This window comes from Muntiacus reevesi, chromosome 6, assembly GCF_963930625.1.
Source record: "Muntiacus reevesi chromosome 6, mMunRee1.1, whole genome shotgun sequence".
NCBI lineage: Eukaryota > Metazoa > Chordata > Mammalia > Artiodactyla > Cervidae > Muntiacus > Muntiacus reevesi.
The window spans coordinates 57739613-57764443 of NC_089254.1; the positions used below are offsets into that span (position 1 = coordinate 57739613).

The window sequence follows — 24831 nt, forward strand, 5'->3', positions numbered from 1 at the left end:
TAGAGATGTACACTACTATACTGCATAGCACCTATTTGTATTTGATATTACATCATTTGTTTGTTGTTCAGTCGATAATCAGGTCCAACTCTTTCGTGACCCCATGGACTGTGGCCCACCAGGCTCCTTTGTCCATGGGATTTCCTAGGCAAGAATACTGGAGTGGGTTGCCATTTCCTTCTCCAGGGGATCTTCCCGACCCAGGGATCGAACTCATGTCTTCTGCATTGGCAGTGGAATTGTTTAGCAGTGAGCCACCAGGGAAGCCCACATCATTTGTTTACTTGATTGTTATTTTGCCTACTGTAAGTTCCAAGAGAACTAGGACTCTATTTGATTTATTCACCACAGCATCCCTGAGGTATGTGCCCAAGGACTGCCTGATACAAGTATATCATGTTTACATATGTATGTATGCAGTGCCAGTCTGCATATCTTTCAGTATGCAAAATCTTTCCTGTATGTGTGCAGTGTAAATAATTAATAAATATCTGTGGGAGGAGTATATTAATGCACATCTTGATTTCTTCAAAATGTAACTAAGATGAACAATATTTCTGTTGTCTGATTAAAAAGTATCCTTCTTCCCTTATTTACAATAAGAGATCCTATCAAAAAATATCATAGTGTTTCCCAGAATTTTTGTTCTGTTCTATTTTCATTGATGTGAAAAGGCAAACGCCATTTCACAAAGCATTCTTTTATTTGGCTTCCACTTCATGCTTTTCATTCTCCTGAAAAAGACATACTGAACACGTTCCATTCACTCAATACAGACATCCCAAATGCATTGAAATAGCACTGAAAAAAAATTTTTTTAAACCTAGAGAAACCAACTTTGCCTGGATTTTTTTTTTAACTTTTATGTGTCAAGGAACATTGATTACAGCTGTTCTGAGGCTTCTGTTAATGCTTGCTAGAATCTGGGATGTTGCAACTAGAGTTCCTCTATTCTTTTATAACAGCAAACTGCAGATTAATTTTCCTCAATTCATATATTTCCAAAGACACAGAATGTTATAAATTGCTTCCAAGAGAACAAGGAGGAAAGTCAAAAGTATTTTCTAGAAGCTTCTGCTCGTTCTTTTAAACTCTCATCTGAAATTTAAAAGTAAACATATTTTTAATGTCCTAGTTTTTTAGTTACTAAGATAACTTCTTCTTAAGAAATTAAACTTTTCTCAGTTTCAAGAGAAATATATAGTTGATCTGCTCTCAACAAAATGAACTTTTTCTGTAGAAAGTGAAATGTTATAGTTATTTGTCTCTCCACTGGCATTAGCAATACTAGTGACCTTCTCCAGTCTTCACCGTCTTATTTCTTCTTTCCTGGCTTTTATGACCCAGGCTAATGATCAAATATATTCTAAACCTTTAAAAAGGAAGATGTTAATTTTTTTTCTGAAAAAAAAAAAAAAAAAATCTGATCCTCTCTTATTACAGAGATGTTTCAACTGACTTTTGTCCTGAAACTCCATTGACTATGAGTAGCTTGCCATGCGGAGAAGGCAATGGCACCCCACTCCAATACTCTTGCCTGGAAAATCCCATAGACGGAGGAGCCTGGTAGGCTGCAGTCCATGGGTTACTAAGAGTCACTGGAGAAGGAAATGGCAACCCACTCCAGTGTTCTTGCCTGGAGAATTCCAGGGATGGGGGAGCCTGGTGGGCTGCCGTCTATGGGGTCGCACAGAGTCGGACACGAGTGGAGCAACTTAGCAGCAGCAGCAGCTTGCCATGTGGTTCACACGTGAAATATACATGTTAATAGATGAGTTAATTAAATAAGTTACTGAAGAAATAAGAAAAATATAAGCTCTTTATTCATAACATAAAACAATATTTCTATGAAAAATATCTATTTTTCTATGATTTTTTAAATCTAGAATTTAATGGAAATGATCATTAAAGAGAATCAGAAATTGAAATGATCCACAATACTTTAATGCTGGTACTGAACATAAAAATAACATTAAAAAAGTGAAGTATAATGCTGCAGTAAGATAACTACAATAACATTCTTGGCTGTTACTGGAAAACTTAAGTTTAATAAAAGTAAAAAGTGGGGAGGTGGATTCTTAGAGGTAAACAAATTAGTAAAAGCAATTTTAATCATTCTTAACTTTATTTTGCAATCAGTGCTTTGAAAATGAAGTTTATATAGAGACAAGTAGGAAGGAAAGTTTCTTAAAAAGATGGAATTGTTCATTGTTCTGGCGGATATGTAAAAACAATGTTGACCCAAAGGCAGCCAAGTGGACAGCTGCAGATGCTGTACCCAATGGAAATACTAAGCAGGCGCAGCGCGAATCAATAGTTAACAAAGCAGATGCACAAAGCTTGATGAGGATGAATGATGGCATGGGCGGGAATGGTAAAAGAAGCTGGTAACAGTACTAGCTTTGTAAGCAATTAGATAAACTCTTTGTTTTCATGAATTTGTTAGTAAGAGTACTTCAGTGCCTAATAGTACACAAAGAATGTCTTTTTTTAATGCTTTGAATTAATTGATATGTACCTCTATATATTAATAGTATTTATCACTGAAAATGTTTATAAGTCAAAATGATCCACAAGACAATTTGGCAGGGTGAACATAGAAATAATGTTTAAAGTAAAGAAGAAATAATATTCTAAATGAACTAACTACAGGGGCATCAAGGGCTTCCCTGATAGCTCCTGGAGGAGGGATAGGCTACCCACGCCAGTATTTTTGGGCTTCCCTGGTGGCTCAGCTGGTAAAGAATCCACCTGCAATGTGGGAGACCTGGGTTTGATCCCTGGGTTGGGAAGATCCCCTGGAGAAGGGAACAGCTTCCCACTTCAGTATTCTGGCCTGGAAAATTCCATGGACTGTATAGTCCATGGGGTTGCAAAGAGTTGCACAATTCTTATTTAATGAAATGTTGAAGAGGAAGGTATACCTTTAGTGCACATAATTTTCTAACTTTTATTGTGTGTGTGTGTGTGTGTCTATACACACACATGCTAGTCAGTAAGGATAAATACATTGTGGATAAAAATATTGTTTTTTATGTACTCTAAAAGCACTAAGCCCTGTCTCTTGTATATAAATAAATAGCTGTGGAATTAATAATACATCTTAGTTTCTCCAAAATATAATGGAAGTAGACAATCTGATTATGCTTGTTTTAGTAAAAACATTCAGAGTAAATTCTTTAGATGCTGAACATATGAGTTGGAAACATCTTTTAGTCTTTTTTTTTTTTTTGAGAATTACAGCTCTTAAACTGCAGTGACTTGAAATTTGCAGAGGTAACATGCATTTATAGCAAACTTGGAAAGCAAGTTTCAGTTTTAGGTATATAAATAAGTTAAGGAAGGTATGTAAGGAAGATAAGTATATAAGGTTCATTTACACAGTTTTCCCTTAGGACATATGTTGCAAGAACAACGGCTCTTCTGAATGCAAAGCATTCATTCCTCATTACTATTATCAGATGTTTAACTTGTTGATGTATTATCTACATGCCCATTTTATATCATTCTGTTTTTCTTTGAATTATCATCGAAAATGCAAGCTTTCTATTATCTACTGATTAATTTACAAATAATTTATTGAGTATATACTGTGTGCCAGACACTATTCTAGTTGCTAGAAATATAGCAGCAAGGAATCAAAAGTTACTGCACTTATGGAAATTTTATTCTAGAGATAGAGACAGACAATAATCAAGATAAATCAGTAGAAGACATAATAAATTATATAATATTAAGTGCTAAGGAGAAAAAATAAAGCAGAGAAAGGAGCTAGGAAATCTGAGAAAGGAATAGAATTTTAAATTGAGTGACCAGGAAAGGTCTCACTGAGAAGTGACATTAAGTCCTGAAAAGTGAAGGAGCTAGTCCTATGGACATAAGGCCAGGGTGGGTGCTAGGGGTGGGGGAGCATTGCAGGCAGGGAAATCCGCAAATCGCAAAGGTGAAACAGTGCTTGGCATAGTTGAGGAATAAAGAGGCCAGAGTGTCTGGAGGAGACCAAGGAGAGCAGAGCAGTGGGAGATGAGACCAAAGAGATGACGGGAGGCTAGGTCATAAAGGACCTCCTAGGCAAGAAAGGAAGACACTGAAGAATGTCAGTCGCAGAAAACTGACATTATCTGATTTTTTAATAGGATCAATCTGGCCACTGAGTTTTGAGAATAAAGAGGGCATGAATGGAAATACAATGTTCAAGTCTCCTGTAAATGTATTATCATAGTTTCATTATTTAAAAAAGAAAAAAACAAAAACAAAAAACCTCAGACTGCCTGGGCCATAAAAAAAGAAAGAAAGAAAGAAAGAAATACGGGGTTCAGCTACAGCTATAATCCAGACAAAAGATGGTGGTGGCTTGAGCCAGAATGGTGGCAGCGGCAATAGTGAGAAGTGGCTGGATTCTGGATATATTCTGAAGATAGGTATCCACAGGATTTCCTGATAGACTAGGATGTGAGGTTATACACTATCTGTGATACTCTGAAATTTCCACCTTTGTCAAAAAGGTAAAAATGCTCTCGTGTTCTCTGTCATTCATAGAGGTAGATGTTTCTGACATAAGGTCAACTTTCCTTTTGTTCCTAAGTTTGAAAACACACCCCACAATTATTTTTGTGTCCTATCTCAACTTTGAGGAAAGCTAAAAGAGAAGTTGTGGTTCTGAAAATTGACACATCAACTGTTATCTCATGAGTTCCTCCTCTATTGTAAAATCCAGCCTGATTTCCCTTGTTTATGCCAAGGCCTGTCTGCGAACCTTGCACATATTGAGTCAGTCAGTCAGTTCAGTCACTCAGTCGTGTCAGACTCTTTGTGACCCCATGGACTGCCTCATACCAGGCATCCCTGTCCATCACCAACTTCCAGATTTACTCAAACTCATGTCCATTGGTCAGTGATGCCATCCAACCATCTCATCCTCTGTTAACCCCTTCTCCACCTACCTTCAATCTTTCCCAGCATTAAGGTCTTTTCAAATGAGTCAGTTCTTCACATCAGTATTGGATGTTTCACAAAGTATTGGAGTTTCAGCTCCAGCATGAGTCCTTCCAATGAATATTCAGGACTGATTTCCTTTAGGATGGACTGGTTGGATCTCCTTGCAGTCCAAGGGACTATAAGAGTCTTTTCCAACACCAAAATTCAAAAGCATCAATTCTTTGGCACTCAGCTTTCTTTATAGTCCAGCTCTCACATCCATACATGACTACTGGAAAAACCACAGCTTTGACTAGATGGACCTTTGTTGGCAAAGTAATATCTCTGATTTTTAATATCCTATCTAGATTGGTCCTGACTTTTCTCCCAAGGAGTAAGCATCTTTTAACTTCATGGCTGCAGTAATCATCTGCAGTGATTTTGGAGCCCCCCCAAAATAAAGTCTGTCACTGTTTCCACTGTTTCCCCATCTATTTGCCATGAAGTGATGGGACCGGATGCCATTGTCTTAGTTTTTTGAATATTGAGCTTTAAGCCAACTTTCTCACTCTCCTCTTTCACTTTTATCAAGAGGCTCTTTAGTTCTTCTTCACTTTCTGCCATAAGGGTGGAGTCATCTGCATGTCTGAGGTTATTGATATTTCTCCCAGCAATCTTGATTCCAGCTTGTGCTTCATCCAGTGTTTCTCATGATGTACTCTGCATAGAAGTTAAATAAGCAGGGTGACAATATAGAGCCTTGATGTACTCCTTTACCTGTTTGGAACCAGTCTGTTGTTCCATGTCTGGTTCTAATGTTGCTTCCTGACCTGCATACAGGTTTCTCAAGAGGCAGGTCAAGTGGTCTGGTATTCCCATCTCTTGAAGAATTTTCCACAGTTTATTGTGATCCACACAAAGGCTTTGGCATAGTCAATAAAGCAGAAATAGATGTTTTTCTGGAACTCTGTTGCTTTCTTGATGATCCAGCGGATGTTGATAATTTGATCTCTGGCTCCTCTGCCTTTTCTAAAACCAGCTTGAACATCTGGAAGTTCACGGTTCATGTATTGCTAAAACCTGGCTTGGAGAATTTTGAGCATTACTTTACTAGTGTGTGAGATAAGTGCAATTGTGCAGTAGTTTGAGCATTCTTTGGCATTGCCTTTCTTTGGGATTGGGATGAAAACTGAAATTTTCCAGTCCTGTGGCCACTGCTGAGTTTTCCAAATTTGCTGGCATATTGAGTTCAGCACTTTCACAGCATCATCTTTTAGGATTTGAAACAGCTCAACTGGAATTCCATTCCCTCCACTAGCATTGTTCATAGTGATGCTTCCTAAGGCCCACTTGACTTCACATTCCAGGATGTCTAGCTCTAGGTGAGTGATCACACCATTGTGATTATCTGGGTCATGAAGATCTTTTTGTACAGTTCTTCTGGGTATTCTTGCCACCCCTTCTTAATATCTTCTGCTTCTGTTAGGTCCATACCATTTCTGTCCTTTATCAAACCCATCTTTGCATGGAGTGTTCCCTTGGTATCTCTAATTTTCTTGAAGAGATCTCTAGTCTTTCTCATTCTATTGTTTTCCTCCATTTCTGTGCATTGATCGCTGAGGAAGGCTTTCTTATCTCTCCTTGCTGTTCTTTGGAACTCTGCATTCACATGGGTATATCTTTCCTTTCCTCCTTTGCTTTTCGCTTCTTTTCTTTTCACAGCTATTTGTAAGGCCTCCTCAGACAGCCATTTTGCTTTTTTGCATTTCTTTTTCTTGGGGATGGTCTTGATCCCTGTCTCCTGTACAATGTCATGAACCTCCGTCCATAGTTCATCAGGCACTCTTATCAGATCTAATCCCTTGAATCTATTTGTCACTTCCACTGTATAGTCATAAGGGATTTGATTGAGGGCATACCTGAGTGGTCTAGTGGTTCTCTCCACTTTCTTAAATTTAAGTCTGAAATTGGCAATAAGGAGTTCATGATCTGAGCCACAGTCAGCTCCTGATCTTGTTTTTGCTGACTGTATAGAGCTTCTCCATCTTTGGCTGCAAAGAATATAATCAATCTGATTTTGGTGTTGACCATCTGGTGATGTCCATGTGTAGAGTCTTCTCTTCTGTTGTTGGAAGAGGGTGTTTGCTATGACCAGTGCGTTCTCTTGGCAAAACTCTATTAGCCTTGCCCTGTTTCATTCTATATTCCAAGGCCAAATTTGCCTGTTTTTCTTTCTTTTTCCAGGTGTTTCTTGACTTCCTACTTTTACATTCAAGTCCCCTATAATGAAAAGGACATCTTTTTGGGGTGTTAGTCCTAAGGTCTTGTACATCTTCATAGAACTGTTCAACTTCAGCTTCTTCAGTGTTACTGGTCGTGGCATAGAGTTGGATTACCATGATACTGAATGGTTTGCCTTGGAAATGAACAGAGATGATTCTGTTGTTTTTGAGATTGCATCCAACTACTGCATTTCAGACTCTTTTGTTGACTATGATGGCTACTCCATTTCTTCTAAGGGATTCCTTCCCACAGTAGTAGATTAACTGTCATCTGAGTTAAATTCCACTGATTCCAGTCCATCTTAATTCACTGATTCCTAGAATGTCGATGTTCACTCTTGCCATCTCCTGTTTGACCACTTCCAATTTGCCTTGATTCATGGACCTAACATTTCAGGTTCCTATGCAGTATTGCTCTTTACAGCATTGAACCTTTCTTCTATCACCAATCCCATCCACAACTGGGTGGTGTTTTTGCTTTGGCTCCATTCTTTCTTGGAGTTATTTCTCCACTGATCTCCAGTAGCATATTGGGCACCTACTGACCTGGGGAGTTCATCTTTCAGTGTCGTATCTTTTTGCCTTTTCATACTGTTCATGGGGTTCTCAAGGCAAGAATACTGAAGTGGTTGGCCATTCCCTTTTCCAGTGGACCACATTCTGTTAGACCTCTTCACCATGACCCATCCGTTGTGGGTGGCCCCACACAGCATGGCTTAGTTTCACTGAGTTAGACAAGGCTGTGGATCATCTTTTAGGATTTGAAATAGCTCAACTGGAATTCCATCCCCTCCACTAGCTTTGTTCATAGTGATGCTTGCACATATTAGGCTCTCAGAAAATGTTTGTGAAATGGCATAGTCTCTACTGAAAGTCTTATGGACAGGAAGGAGATTAAACCAATAGATCTTTAGGGAAACAAACCATGAATACTCTTCGGGAAGGACTGATGCTGAAGGTGAAGCTCCAGTATTTTGGTCATCTGATGCAAACAGCCAATTCATTGGAAAGGTCCCTGATGCTGGGAAGGATGGAGAACAGAAGAGCCCAGCACAGGATGAGATGGCTGGATAGCATCACTCATACAATGGACATGAACTTGGGCAAACTTTGGGAGATAGTGAGGGACAGGGAGGCCTGGATGCTACAGTCCATGGGGTTGCAAAGAGTCAGAAACCACTGGGCAACTGAACAACAACATAGTCTCTACATTTCCTAGGCAATATTAGACAAAAAGCAACCTTCAGCCCCTATCAATTGCACAATCATAAATTAAAATTTGTATTTTAGTATTAAGGATATTATGCCAGAGCACTCAACTGATAAATATGGTTGAGCTTCCAGCACCTTCATTATTACCAGTTGCAATCTAAAGTTGTTTTAGCTTTTCTGCACCTGGAAAAGTAACTAAAACCGGAGTAGACCGGCTTTGTAACCCGCAGCTGGGACTGAGTGACACACCAGCTGTCTCTTGTAAATTTACCGCGGAGTTAAACCCTCTGTAACAGCTCACAAACGTCTACGGAGGCGAGGAGTCAAAATGCGTGTATCCCAGCGGGCGGGGACACGAGCCTCCCAAGGCCCAGCCCACGAGCCCCCCGAGGCGTGGGCGAGCGCTGTGCACGCAGGGAGTTGTAGTTCCTTCTCTCTTCCTCGAGTCAGGCCACCGTAGCTCGAGCGCCTCCTACGGCGCGCAGGCTCTGAGACGCCTGGCGCACGCGGACGGCGAGAAGCGTTTCCTAGCAACGGGGGAGCGGCAACGTCACGGCAGCGGGTACTCAGAGCTGCTGCCTGCCGTTGGGCGGCATTGAGTACCTTCCAGCTACCTGCGGGCTGGGAGGAACGCTGTGCGCAGCTCTCTGTCCGCGCGTCTTTGCCCGTCCTTTCCCACCTTATCGTACCCCAGCTCGCCGAGAGCAACCTCCCGCCGCGACCCCGCGTGCGAGGCACGGCCGGAGGCTAGAGGCGGCTGCCAGGTTCCTATCTGGCCCTCGCCCCCAGCGCCCGCGGAGCCCACCGCCCGCGGCCTCAGCGGGACGATGCTGGAGTCTATTCGAGTGACAGGTGAGTGCTGGGAAGCTTGGTGGTCCCTGCGCTGGCGGGAGCGGCCAGCGTCCTCCCGGCCGCTTGCGGCGAGTATGGGGCGGGTCCGACCGGAGGCCGGGGTAACGGTAGGATTTGGGCTCCGATGCCCAACGCGACGCCCAGAACAGTGCGGAGTCCACGGAAGGTGCTCAGGCAAAAGGTGCGCAGGAAAGAGAAAACGGTACCGATACATTTTGTCAGTTATCAATAAGCACGTGCTGTGGATTGTAATGGGGGTAAATTATACTGGCTTACCGGCCCTACAATCTAAATATTGTTAAATTCTATTTCAAAGCTTATTAAATATGTAATCAGTGCATATTATAATCAGTGCATTATAGTGCACTGGAATCTAGTTTTCTAGAATGTTCAGAAAAGAGCTAAGCAAATGAGCACGTCTCTGTGTATCAATATTTGTACTGGTTTGTATGTATGGTTTTATTCTTAAGTCAGAATGTTTTGAGTTGATATTAATAGGTCACTGTATAATATGTGTTATACCAAAACCAAAAAATGGATGTTTAGACCCCAGGTCAGAAAGTTATTTGCTTTTTGTTATTAAAAAAAATTGTGGATACTATTTAAAAATGATCTTGCATAACATTAGAATAATTTCCTAGGCCATTTTCCTGTCATTTGATTCTGTTTAACATTACTGCAAGACAGAGTTCTTGATAGTCTAATATCATGACCAGAAACACCTAAAAACAGCAGAGTAAAGGAAATTCTCTAAACTTGAAACTAACATCAGAATAAAGCTAGGTTTTTTGTTTGTTGTTTGTTTGTTTGTTTTTTACTTTAAAGCATTGTAATACCTAGTAGACCATTTTTCTGCAAAGTCTTTAATTGTGTAATGAAATCAAGTTTTAATGAAAATATTTATGGTCTTAATTATTCTATATTTCATGTTCCATGTTATAAAATAGGGAACTGATTTTGTGCAGTCCTGACATTGCTATGATTTGTCTCATCGTTGTTTATGTTGATAGGAAGCATCGACAATTACAAGATTTAAGATTTCAGAGGCGTTAGATTTTTTTAAAAAGTGATTTGATGTTGGTGCTGTTCTTTCATCTAAAATAGAATGAAAATGTTGAAAGTTACTTTAAAATACTGTACCTTCTTTTTGCCTTGGAGCAGGGTCTCTTAACCTTGGCACTGTTAACATTGAATTAGAGGGTAATTCTTTGTTGTAGGGGGCTGTCCTGTGCATTGTAGAATCTTTAGCAGATCCCCAGCCTCTCCCGCTAGATGTTAGTAATTCTCTCACCGCCAACTCCCCGCACCCCGCCCCTACGCACACACATACAGTTGTGACACCCAAAATTATCTCCAGACCTTATCAAATGTCTCCTAGAGGGCAAAATTACCACCGCCCCTGCTCCATTTGAGAACCACTGCCCTGGAGAAAAATATTCTAGTTAGATTTTGTAAAAGGAGGGTTATTAGATAATTTAGAAATAATATCGAACAAAATTATTTTCCCAAAGCACAAAAATAATGGTAGAGAGAATATAATTATGATAGTTTTAGAAAGTGAGTATTCTGGCCAGTCAGCTATACAACGTGGACCTTCCTGTTTTTCAGTATACACAGTTGGAAGCTTTAGGAGAAATACTTTATAAAATAGTAGACCTACTTCTCTTGTCTGAATCCCCATTCCATAATTTAGTGGCAATACACTTATCAGTCCAACTCTATTTGTTTGCTATCCCAAGATAAGGTAATTTTGCAGTGGATTACTGTAGTTCAATAAAAATTAATAGTCATTTGAGACAATTCAAGCCCCAAATTAAAACAACTGATCATTTTTCAAATTAGTTTTTCCATTTCTTTTGTAAGTTTCTTGACTAGTTAAAAGGAACCCCCCATGTTCTAGAACCCCACACCTAGCATTTTACTGACATATTAGAAAACCCACTTTCAATGGCCAGAAACTTTACGAAGAGAGTTTAGCCGAAAGTATACCCTCCTTTCCCCTCACTATCCCTCTCTGTCCCCTCCCTACTCATTGGTATCTTAGAAGCCCCTGTTATTCTGATTAGCATTAAGATTGCGCTTGTTTGTGGTGAGAGTACTGATGTAAAGTACTCTGTTCATTTCTTTTCAGCTTTAAGACAGCTATAAATGTAGTGCTAACTTCTTTTTAATTTCAGGACTGAAGCAGTTAATTGTTTCTGAAATTACTTCCTATATAATATCTCACTTTTGACGTATTAGTCATGATTTAATATCTAAATATGACATCCCAGTGAACTGCCAGTTGAAAGAGTAACATAAGATTTGATTCCAAATACTGGAGTATTTACAGTGTTGCATGAAGTATTTCTATAGGAGCTGAATATAATATTGATACTGATAGTTAACACCCCCTTCTTAGTACAGGCCGGCATTGTTCTCAGCACTACATATATATTAACTTTTTTGATCCTCCCACTAATACTGTGAGGTATGTAGTATTTTTATTCCATTTTCCAGATAAGGAAGCTTCGGCATAAAGATGTCAAGTAGTTTGATCAAGGTCACACACAGCTGCTAATAAATAGCCAAGATTCAAATCAGAGAAACTCCCTTCCAAAGCCCATTTCCTCAACCACTAGGGAAGTCAAACACTTGTTAAAAGATATGCTGAGTTAAGCCACAAAATTCAACATGAAAATCTCATTTAACATCAGTGCTGTGTTAGCTGATACTTTACTCCAGGTGTTTTTAAGTTTTATCACAGGCAAGTCTGTAATAATTTTTGCCTGGAAAGATGACATTTTACCTGACTATAAAATTGTTTTTGAAATAGAGAAGACGACGTCTGTCTCATTCAGTGAGTAACAAAATGCTGTCAGAAGCCATATAAGATTATGTTCATTTGTGAATTCCTACTGCCTGTATTTTGTATGTGGTGAGATGTGATTAATTAATCATCTGGAAATGAAGCTCCTTTGTAACAAAAGTGAATGTTTAAAAATACATTTTTAAACAGACATTTTTAATACATTTTAAATAGAAGTCCTAAGAGCAGTGTTTGGCCGTTTGGAATGAATACACTTAGGCATATAGCTCCTGTTTGTTCTACAGCAGTAGGCACCTGCCATTAAAACTTATCTTCAACATCACTCATTGTTTCATTTTTTATGCATCCAGATATGACTTCTTCCTCAACTTTCAGGCATTTAAATCCTATCTCCTTTTTCTCCTCTCAAATATTCTTTCCTTGGTTATCTCAGCAGTGAGTGAGCAAAAACAAACATAGGTTTATGCCATAATGGAACTTAAAATTTCAGTGATGGGGAAGGCCATCATACAAGCAAATGAAGACTGCAACAATGACAAATGAGTCAAAAGAACATTCTAGGGAAGTTTTCCTGAACAAGTTTGAACTGAAGGATGAGTAGGGATTAATCTAACAGAGGAGAGCTCTTCATATATAGGGAACGGAATATGAAGTCTTGTGTCTGGAGAAAGGTGAGTGTGAGAGATTGACAAAATGAAGAGAGGCTAGAACGGACTGATTAAGGGGTGGGGTGTGTGTATGCGTGTGGACATTGTGCACCATGAGTCCAGAGAGGCAGAGCAATGATCGTCAGAGACTTCATGTGCCGTAATTAGGAATTTTGTCTTCACCCTATGTGGAATACCTGGGGAAGTTTGTTTTCTTGCATGTTCATTGTTGTTTTAGATAGTTTAGTATGTTTACTTTTACCACAACCATCATTTCTTAACATTATGGAATACTCTTCGTGCTTGTAAATGCATATAGAACTCAGCAGTTTCTGGCCAAAAAACAGTAGTATCACATTATAAGAATCCTTGCTATTAATAGAGTAACACTGAAATGCTCTTAACTGGGAATCGGTGACATTTTTAAGAATCCTGAAATACAGTTGGGTTTCTCAGTTCTTAAATTATACTACCTTTTCATCTCTTTCTTCTTACAGTTGAGAAACTATTTTGGATAATGTTGAATTCAGATTGTAATTAAAAGATTATAATGCAGACAAATCGGGCAATAAATGTTTTCAAAAATACTGATTTTTAACATACCATGTAAAAAATTATGGTGTAACTTATGGGTTCACAAGTCTTAAAGGGGCAGCCTGTTGAATCTGTACATATGTAACCACTATCCAGAACAAATACAGGGCATTTTTAGCCCCTAAAACTTTAGTACCTCCTCGCAAATTATAACCCCTCCCCCAAAGGTAATCACTGTTCTGTCTTCTAATACCATAAATTAGTTTTGTCTGTTTTTGAGCCACATATAAATGAAATTATACAGTATAAACTCTCGTGATCTGGCTCTATTTGCTCAGTATTGTCTGAGAGTCATCTGTACTGTTGTAACCTAATTGGTTTTTTTTCATTGCAATATAATAGCATATAAATATATCACAATTTATTCATCCTTTCTATTATTGACAAATACCATTTAAGTAATGAATAACAACTTGGTGAAATTAAGGTGTTTATCTTGTTTGGGGATCATTTTGTTTTGCCTTCTGTTTGTAACTAAACAGCCTATTGTTTTGTGGTATAAAATTATCCCAGCTTCTCAAGTTTCGTAAGTATTAGTGAAATATGTGAGATTGCCATTTTATGGGTCAAAATTGGTTGAATGGTATTTTCCACCAGGCTGTGTTTCTGACAATCTGATCTTTCCTTCGGCCAGAGACCTTATAATTACTGTGAAAGCTCACCTGTTCAGTTGTGAAACTCTCTTAAGAGTTGAGTGAACAGTGTTCCTCCCCTCTCCTGTTTCTTTAGATGAGGAACAGGAGGCACCGATGGGTTTAGTGATTAGGCTGCTATTACAGAGAGGTTATTGAAAGAGCTGGGAATGGAAACCAAGAATCCTGGTATTCTTTTCCTCTGTTCTAGATACAAATTCAGCTTTCATTGTGTTGGTAATTTCAGTATATATGTGACTATACTGACCACCAATTTTAATGTAATATTGCAATTTTCCCTCAGTACGGGTAATCAGTTTGGGGTGAATGGCTTCTTTGATCAACAAATTTTCATTTCCTCCAAGGCTATAGTGAAGCAAATTGCTGGTGGCTAAAATGTTACATTAAATAGTGACTTAATATGAGAGTATGAGTTTTATTACTTTTAGGAGAGGAAGTGAGTTACACTTTCCCCTAAAGAATCCTGCTTATGTTTTAAGAAGTCTTAATTTTTTGGTAAAAGTTGAGTTAGGCGAATATGGTGTCTTCATTGAAATCTTTTTGTCCTTTTATGTTCTTAAGCCTGTTTTAAAAGTCATTTTTTCTTAAAGTAAGCAATAGCATTTAAAATTACAAAAACAGTCCTTTAGGTTCTCTACTGCTTAATACAACTAAAATAAGATTTGTTTGAGCATTCCTTGGACAGCAAGATCAAACCAGTCAATTGTAAAGGAAATCAACCCTAAATATTCTTGGAAGGATTGATGCTGAAGCTCCAGTACTTTGGCCACATGATGCAAAGAACTGACTCACTGGAAAAGACCCTGATGCTAGGAAAAACTGAGGGCAGGAGGAAAAGGGGACAATAGAGGGTGAGATGGTTGGATGGCATCATCGACTCAATGGACATGAGTTTGAGCAAACTCCTAGAGATAGTGAAGAACGAGGAAGCCTGGTGTGCTGCAGTCCGTGAGGTCACAAAGGGTTGGACACAACTGAGCGACTAAACAGTAACAACAAAATAAGATTAGTATGATTCTTGAGAAATTAATTTATATCTATCTTGTAAGAATTCTTTGAAGGCCCACCTGCTCTGCTTTTATGAACTTCATGGGATATCAGCATTTGGCAGGATTCACATTTATTGAAATAGATACACCGTTGGTACTCCAGCTTACTTAATAGCAGGTGGAGCTTAAAAAGGACTAATGCTAAATCTCTCAGGTAGATAATTCACAAGTGAACTGAAACTCCTGGGAGGGAGTGTTTTAGCAGATAGTTTAGAACTTAACTATCTTGAAGTTTATAGCTTGTTTGCAACGGGACAAAAGTATGAATTTTGGTCACTGATGCTTTATGACAAAACAACAGAAAACTCTTTGAGCACAGCTCTTTAATCAATATTTGGTTCCTAAGTTTTAGGAACCAAATCACTTTTACATTGAATATTCATTAAAAAAAAAAACCTGTAATAAACCACCCAAATTAGGAATTCTTCAGAGCAGTTTATTCACTGATTTTAATTTGAGGTAACTCCCCTCCTTTTTATTATGAAGAGCAAATGAAAAAAACCTGATTACCTCGCTTTACCTTCCTGGCTGTGCTTAGTCCTTACCTGACTTTTCTAGGTTTATGACACTCTTGTTCTTATCTCAGTTCTTTCTTTTCCCTTTCAGTGTCCATTTCAGTCTTTGTTTGATTATCACCTCTTCTAAATTTGTGGTGTCTTATTAGGGAAACCAACCCTGTTCATGGGCATTTGGACTGCAGCTTGTGTTCCTTAGCCCATGTTTGCCCAGCCTACCCAGTTTTGACTATCAGTTGGCAACACTTAAGTATTAAACCTTTGAGGATCTGGGACTTACCAGCCATTGATGAAAGTTTTATTTGTTCTGTTTACTTGGCAGAACAGCCAAGTTTTTTTATGTTACTGAACAGCCCCTTTGTATAGTCAGCCTTCAGCGTGTCCTTGTGCAAACTAGTTCCTACCTCTCAGCTTGTCCATGTAGTAGACATTTTATTTAGCTCCTACTAGTTTAGAGACGTGGGTTTGATCCCTGGGTTGGGATGATCTCCTGGAGGAGGGCATGGCAACCCACTCCAGTATTCTTGCCTGGAGAATCCCATAGACAGAGGAGCCTGGAGGGCTATAGTCCATGGGGTCACAAAGAGTTGGACACCGTTGAAGTGACTTCACACACACACAATTTATACTTTCATGTTATCTTTAGACAGTAGAATTCAAATTTCATATGTTGGCCTAGAAAAATGTTAAAACTAGAAGGACTTCTGAGTACCTTACGTATTTGGATTATTTATCATCCACTTTTAACCTCATACTGTTTCTTTACCTTAAATCCTATGATTTCTGGGTTTTAAAGCTTAACATTTAGTGCACAGTTTCTCTACCTTAGCACTATTTTAGGATGAATACTTTTGTTGAAGGAGGTTGTCATATGCATTGAAGGATGTTTAGCCTCATCCCTGGCCTCTTAACAGCAAGATGCTGGTAGTAGCATCACTCCCTGGTTGTGATAGCCAAATGTGCCCTAGAGGGCACAGTTGCTCTCAGTTGAGAACCACTGGTTCAAGGTCTTCCAGGTTATTTTTCCACTTCTGCAGTGATCTCCTCATAGATATATAGAATGGTTCTAGAACTACAAATACATGTTTATTTACAGTGGTTAGAGAGTGGCAGCTTAAGGATCATGCCATTCATTAATTTATTCAGTGTACATTTATTGAATGTCTACCAGATACGTTGCTAGATGTTGGAAAGAGAAAGATGAATAGAACATAGTTGTGGTACCTATCTTGGTACATCAGTGATTCAGATTACTATGTCTTAATAAGGTGCTGTGTCTTGTACAGAGGAAGAAAGGCGTAGTGCTGTGCGTGTAGCAGATTTAATACTGAATATCTGTTGATAATTGAATGTCCTTATATAATAGACTGAGCACGGACTCTGTAATCCAACACATTTGGATCATAATTTGTTCTTTACTACTTTGTCATATAACCTTGAGCAGATTATTTAACTTTTCTGAAGGTTAAATGATAAAACATTATAGTGTTTGGTGAAATCCCAAACTCACATGAAATGTGTCAACAAATAGTGGATGCTATTATTATTTATTCAGTTCAGTTCAGTTGCTTAGTTATGTCCGACTCTTTGCGACCCCGTGGACTGCAGCACGCCAGGCTTCCCTGTCCATTACCAACTCCCGAAGCTTGCTCAAACTCAAATCCATCAAGTCAGTGATGCCATCCAGCCATCTCATCCTCTGTCGCCCCCTTCTCCTCCCGCTTTCAATCTTTCCCAGCATCAGGGTCTTTTCCAATGAGTCACTTCTTCACATCAGGTGGCCAAAGTATTGGAACTTCAGCTTCAACATCAGTCCTTCCAATGAATATTCAGGACTGATCTCCTTTAGAATTGAATGGTTTGATCTCCTTGCAGTCCAAGGGACTCTCAAGAGTCTTCTCCAACACCACAGTTAAAGCATCAATTCTTCGGTGCTCAGCTTTTTTTATGAGAGAAAAACTCTCGCATCCATACATGACTACTGGAAAAACTATAGCTTTGACTAGATGGACCTTTGTCAGAAAAGTAATGTTTGCTTTTTAATATGCTGTCTAGGTTGCTGATAGCTTTTCTCCCAAGGAGTAAGCGCCTTTTAATTTCATGGCTGTAGTCACCACCTGCAGTGATTTTGGAACTCAAGAAAATAGTCAGTCACTATTTCCATTGTTTCCCCATCTATTTGCCATGAAGTAATGGGACCAGATGCCACGATCTTAGTTTTTTGAATGTTTTAATAAGTTTTAAGCCAGCTTTTTCACTCTCCTCTTTCACTTTCATCAAGAGGCCCTTCAGTTCCTCTTTGCTTTCTGCCATAAGGATAGTGTCATCTGCATATCTGAGGTTATTGATACTTCTCCCAGCAGTCTTGATTCCAACTTGTGCTTCAGCCAGCCCGGCATTTCGCATAATGTACTCTGCATAGAAGTTAAATAAGCAGGGTGACAATATACAGCCTTGACGTACTCCTTTCCCAATTTGGAACCAGTCTGTTGTTCCATGTCTGGTTCTGTTGCTTCCTGACCTGCATACAGATTTCTCAGGGGGCCGGTAAGGAGGTTTGGTATTCCCATCTCTTTCAGAATGTGATCCACACAGTCAGAGGCTTTGGTGTAGTCAAAGTAGAAGTAGATGTTTTTCTGGAACTCTTTTTCTGTGATCCAGAGGATGTTGGCAATTTGATCTCTGGTTCTTCTCCCTTTTCTAAATTATTACTACTTATTATAGAAAGGATCCCTGAATGTCTAATCTTGAATGAATGAGTGACAGATCTATGTAAAGTTTTTTTTAAAAATGGAATTAATGGATTGTCTTTCTTAGCAAGGAAGGCAGCTGTCCAAGTCAGCTAGTATTGAAATTGCCTCCATACTAGGAGCCAGAGAGTTGAGGACTAGAGGTGTAAGGATCCATGAGACTTGCAAAAGAGCTGGTTGAGAGAATCATGTATTACATTTGCAGAAAGGATTTAGAAAAGGTTTTATAGGCAGACGTGGTCAGATAGGAACTCAAATAAGAGAATTTAAAACAAACTGGAACACTTGGTCAGTTAATTGAATGTGAAAGCTCTTAAAGGGTTCAACTGAATTCTCCTCGTGTTTCTCTTCACATTGATCTCTTCCTTCTCTGAATTCTAGATTATTGTCTGTATCTTTTGTTTTTCATATTTAAGCTTATACTACCTCATATTAGTACTCAAATCTTCATAGAAATGCCTTACCTTCAGAGCCATATTAGAGGCTAGGTGAAGACAAGAATGAAGTCTTTATACAGATGTTTTTCAGATTCATGTACCTATTAGCAATACTCCTGTATTTGTGGAATGAAAGAGTGCACTCTGCTCTCCTCTTTCACCTTGGTGAAAGTGAAGTGAAGTCGACTCTTAGCGACCCTGTGGACTGTAGCCTACCAGGTTCCTCTGACCATGGGATTCTCCAGGCAGGAGTACTGGAGTGGGTTGCCATTTCCTTCTCCACCTTCATCAACAGGCTCTTTAATTCCTCTTTGCTTTCTGCCATTAGGGTGGTGTAATCTGCATATCTGAGGTTGTTGATATTTCTCCCTGCAGTCTATATTCCAGCCTGTGATTAACCTAGCCCACCATTTTGCATGATATACTTTGCATACAAGTTAAATAAGCAGGGAGACAATACATAGCCTTATTGTACTCCTTTCCCATACTGGAACCAGTCAGTTGTTCCATGTAAGATCCTAACTGTTGTTTCTTGACCCACATATAGGTTTCTTAGGAAACAGGTAAGGTTGTCTGGTATTCCAGTCTCTAAGAATTTTCCAGTTTGTTGTGATCTACGCAGTCAAAGGTTTTAGTGTAGTCAGTGAAGGAGATGTTTTTCTGGAATTCCCTTGCTTTCTCCATGATCCAACGAATGATGGCAATTTGATCTCTCGTTCCTCTGCCTCTTTGAAACCCAGCATGTACATCTGGAAGCTTTTGGTATAAGTACTGCTTAAGGCTTCCCTAGTGGCTCAGTCGGTAAAGAATCCTCCTGCAATGTGGGAGACCTGGGTTTGATCCCTGGGTTGGGAAGATCCCCTGGAGAAGGGCATGGCAACCCACTCCAGTATTCTTGCCTGGAGAATCCCCATGGACAGAGGTGCCTGGTGGGCTGCAGTCTATGGGGGGTCACAAAGAGTCAGATATGATCGACTAAGCACACAACACAAGTCTAGCTTGAAGGATTTTGAGCATAACCTTACTAGTATGTGAAATGAGTGCAATTGTATGGTAGTTTGAACATTCTTTGGCATTGCCCTTCTTTGGGATTGGAATGAAAACTGACCTTTTCCAGTCCTGTGGCCACTACTGAGTTTTTTGAATTTGCTGACATATTGAGTACAGCACTTTAACATCATCATCTTTTAGGGTTTTAAAGAACTCAGCTGAAATTCCATCATCTTTGTTAGTAGTAATGCTTCCTAAGGCCCACTTGACTTCATACTCCAGGATGTCTGGCTCTAGGTGAGTGACCATAACATTGTGGTTATCTGGGTCATTAAAACCCTATAGTTCTTCCATGTATTCTTGCTGCCTCTTCTTAATCTCTTCTGATAGGGGCTTACTGTTTATGTCCTTTATCATGCCTATCCTTGATTGAAACGTTCCCTTGATATCACCAATTTTCTTGAGGTTTCTAGTCTTTTCCATTCTATTGTTTTCCTCTATTTCTTTGCATTTTTCATTTAAGAAGTCCTTCTTATCACGCCTTGCTATTCTCTGGAACTTCGCATTGAGTTGGATATATCTTTTCCTTTCTCCCTTGCCTTTCACATCCCTTTTTTCCTCAGCTGTTTGTAAAGCCTCTTCAGACAGTCACCTTGCCTTCTTTCATTACTTTGTCTTCAGGATGGTTTTGGTCACCACCTCCTGTAGTGTTACGAACCTCCAGCCATAGTTCCTCAGGCACTCTGTCCACCACATCTAATCCCTTGCATCTATTTGTCATATCCACTGCTTAATCATAAGGGATTTGATTAGGTCATACCTGAATGGTCTAGTGGGTTTCCCTACTTTCTTCAATATAAGCCTGAATTTTGCAATAAGGAGCTAATGATCTGAGCCATAGTCAGCTTGTTTTTGCTGACTGTGTAGAGGATCTCCATCTGTGGCTGCAAAGAATATAATCAATCTGATTTGATGATTTCCATGTGTAGAGTCATCTCTTGTGTTGTTGGAAAAGAGTATTTGCTATGACCAGTGTGTTCTCTTGACAAAACTGTTAGCCTTTGCCCTGCTTCATTTTGTACTCCCAAGTCCAATAACTTGCCTGTTATTCCAAGTATCTTTTGACTTCCTACTTTTGCATTCCAATCCCCTGTGGTGAAAATGATACCGTTTTTGGTGTTAACTCTATAAGGTGTTGTAGGTCTTCATAGAAGTAGTCAATTTCAGCTTCTTTGGCATTAGTGGTTGGGGCATAGACTTGGATTACTGTGATGTTGAATGGTTTGCCTAGGAAATGAACTGAGATCATGCTGTCATTTTTGAGACTGCACCCAAGTACTACATTTTGGACTCTTATTGACTTTGAGAGCTACTCCATTTCTTCTAAGGGATTCTTGCCCACAGTAGTAAATATAATAGTCACCTGAATTAAATTCTCCCATCATCCATTTTAGTTCTCTGATTCCTAAGATGTCAGTCTTCAGTCTTGCCATCTCCTGCTTGATCATGTCCAATTTACCTTAATTCACGGACGTAACATTTCATGTTCCTATGCAGTATTATTTATAGCGTTGGACATTATTTTCACCACAAGACACAACCACAGCTGAGTATTGTTCCTGCTTTGGCCCAGCCACTACATTCTTACTGGAGCTATTAGTAATTGCCTTCAGCTCTTCCCTAGTAGCATATTGAACATCTTCCAACCTGGGGTGCTCATCTTCCAGTATTATAATCTTTTTGCCTTTTTGTACTGTCCATGAAGTTCTCCAGGCAAAAATCCTGGCGTGGGTTGTCATTTTCCCCTCCAGTGGACCACATTTCGTCAGAACTCTTCACTGTGACTTGTCTGTCCTAGGTGGCCCTGCCCAGCATGGCTCATAGCTTCAGTGAGCTGTGATCCTGGGAGGAGAAAGGCAAAACTGATCTCTTATCATACGATGTATTGTACATAGTGGGCTTCCCTGGTGGCGCTAGTGATAAAGAGTCCTCTGCCAATACATCTCTTAGATGTAAGAGATATGGGTTCAATTCCTGGGTCGGGAAGTCCCCTGAAGGAGGGCGTGGCCACCCACTCCAGGATTCTTGCCTGGAAAACCCCTGGACAGAGGAGCCTGGCGGGCTGCAGTCCAGGTGGCTGCACAGAGTCGGACACGACTGAGCGACTTACCTTGTATGCACATCCTATGTAGTCATTATGTTTTTAAAAGACGTGGCAAGAAAAAGCTTGATTTTCTTTAACGTTAACCTGTGTTGTTTAGTTGCTAAGTCATGACCATCTCTTTGCGACCCCATGAACTGTAGCCTGCCAGACTTCTCTGTGCATGGGATTTCCCAGGCAAGAGCACTGGAGTGGATTGCCATTTCCTTCTTCTGGGGTTCTTCCAGATGCAGGGATCGAACTCAAGCCTCCTGCATTGCAGATGGATTCTTTACTGCTGAGCCACCAGGGAAGTCCTATCTTAACCTATAGCCTAAAATTAAGAAAATCAACTAATTAATATTCAGTGATATTACTAAAACGTGCTTGAATGTATACTTATCATTTAATTTAAAATGTTTTTGATATAGATAAGAGTGTTGTCCTTCTTTTACTGTGGCTATCTTTATATATAGTGTCAGATTTCAGGATTCTGTTGGCTTTGAAAGTGTCTTGGATTTTGCTTTGATATTGATAATACCATTAAAGTATATCCTTTCTATGAAATATACATGCTTTGGTAGAGTTGAGTATTCAGATTATTTGTATATTATTTGTATATTGTATTTTATTGTATATGCAATAATACATATATTACAATTATTATATTGTATTACAATATATATGATTACAATATATATACACTATTATATATATGTATATTGTATATTATTTCTCATATCTGTAATAAACTTTGATCATCTAAATGATTTGAAGCTAAGAATTTTTACAGCTAATTTGGTGTATATACATTCTTATAGAAGTAACCATGTCTAGCCTGACCAAAATTTAATAATATTTTAATATTTAAAATGTGTTTTCCAAAGATTGTTGCAAAATTATAAAAGTTTAAAGACTCTTCAGAATGCTTTTTATATTATAAGCAATTTGCTTCATCTGACATCTTTGTTATTTCTTTTGTTTTGATTTTATTAACACAGAAAAGCTTCACTGGCCTGAGCAAGAGCTTGCTAAGAAGTCCGTTCTAAATGCAGAAGCATCCTTGATCATTGACAGCAAAAGAAGCATTTCACATTTATCTCCTGGAATACTGAAGGACATATTCACAACTGGAACCAGTAGTTACAATGTCCTACTACAGAGCAAAGAGGAGAAAAAGCATCATTCACAAAAACAGCCTTCCTCTGCTGGCTCCAAAAGATGTAGAAAACCCAGCAAATCTCCTAGCTCTTCACGTAGTAAAGATCTTCGCAAGATGAAAGCCCCAGTGCCTGTGATGAGCAGCAGTACTTGGTACTGCCTAGAAAGGCAGCCTGCTGTGTTTGTCACTAGTTCAGTGTCAAGTCCTGTAAAGTTTACACATGATATCTCTGTTACAGGAAGCACCATAGTACTGCCACCTAAATCCAAAAATGAAAGAAAGGTGAAGCGACACCTATTCTCCACAGTTCCAAAGCCAAAGTCAAAGCCTGTACTGTCGAGAAGTTTTGAAAAAGGAGATGATTTTTCTGGAAAGAAATTTTGTATACTGACTGCTATAAAGCCCACCAACTTGGAGAAAGAAAAACTGAGGTTCTTCAAGTCCGACTACACGTACAATCCTCAGTTTGAGTACGCTAATCCCTCTCTGCCAAGCGTATTGGCCAAGCACAGCAATGCATCTGACCGATTTCTTAAGCAGGTAAAATGCTACTTGGGTTGTGTGATTTCACTTTATGTAGTGAAAACAATTATTTGCCATCTTATAGAAAGCCAAAAAAGTTCTAAAATACTCCAATTATTTATAGTTATCTCCCATCTAGAATACATAAATACGTGACAAGAAATCTCTAGGTGAGTGTCAACCCATATTTAAATTACTTTGCTCTAATCAAAATTTATAAAGAATCTACTATGTAAACGTTGTATCAGGAAGCAACTATATTAGGAAAAAGCTTCAGATTCTGGCTCAAAGGTTTCATTTGGGATTTAGACTTGTGGCCCTTTCATAAATCCACATACAAGTGTTTGTGTTTTCTTTTTGATTTTGAATGCATTAAATGGAGCATGCATATCTCTGGTTCTCCCTGTTGTATTAAATTCACAGCTTGCTTAGGCCCCAAACAGCATTTTGGGGACTGAGGCTTGAAACTTGCCAAAGAACTTTTTAATGCTTTACTGACATTTTTAACAATCATCAAATAGCTATTTAAGTATTCACTTACAGAAGAAAATAATGGAATTTTTAAAATTACCTTCAGGGTTTGCAAATCATGATGCAGATGATAAAAGCATTTCTTTCCAGTTGCTCAATTTAGATATTTAGCACATAGTTTTGTGTGTTAAGGTCTTATGAACTTCAAAACCTGCTTAAGTTTTTGAGGAGAAATTGGCTGATATTTACCTTCAGGGCATAGAGCTAAGATCTTAAAAACAGACTACATTTAGCTAAATTAACTTTGTGTAGGGTTTTTATAATGCATTAGGTTCAACTTGGCTTCATCACTGGTTAAAAATCGGTAGGCTCCATGAAGCCGCATGATTCCATTTATCTTTAGCAGATACCCTATTTTTGCAAGTTCTTTGGACTTGTGGACAGCAAATTTTTTTATTGTTTGTTATAGATTATATGAAATCTGGCCAGTCTTTTAAAGCCTTTTCTTTCTTTCTTTTAGTCGCTCAGGCAAAGTGCCCCCCCCCCCCATTTTTAATTAGAGTATAGTTGATTTACAGTGTTGTTTCAGGTGTACGGAAAAGTATATCTGTTATATGTGAATCCACTCTCTCTCAGAATCTTTTCCCACATAGGTTATTATAGAGTATTGAGCAGAGATCCCTGTGCTATACAGTAGGTCTTTATTATCTGTTTTATATACAGTAGTGTGTATTACATTCCCTTAAAATTGACAGTATTATAAAAATGCTATTGTGTTTTTCCCCCTTAATGCTAGAAGAGATGGCTGAGATTTCTTTATCAGTATTCT

The 24831-nt window shown here is 39.0% G+C and overlaps 1 protein-coding gene across 3 annotated transcripts in view; it reads left to right on the top strand.

The window, feature by feature from the left end:
- Positions 1-24831, top strand: part of MATCAP2 (microtubule associated tyrosine carboxypeptidase 2) — a 72211-nt gene that overhangs the window by 9271 nt on the left and 38109 nt on the right. The window contains exons 1-2 of one of the 3 annotated variants that reach the window (XM_065939735.1): positions 8969-9263; positions 22849-23549. In XM_065939735.1, coding sequence (XP_065795807.1) covers positions 9239-9263; positions 22849-23549 — 726 coding nt within the window. In that variant the 5' untranslated portion in view covers positions 8969-9238. Of the gene's footprint in view, positions 1-8968; positions 9264-9423; positions 9445-22848; positions 23550-24831 lie in introns of those variants that run through there. The other 2 variants (XM_065939737.1, XM_065939736.1) reach the window with 2 other exon arrangements.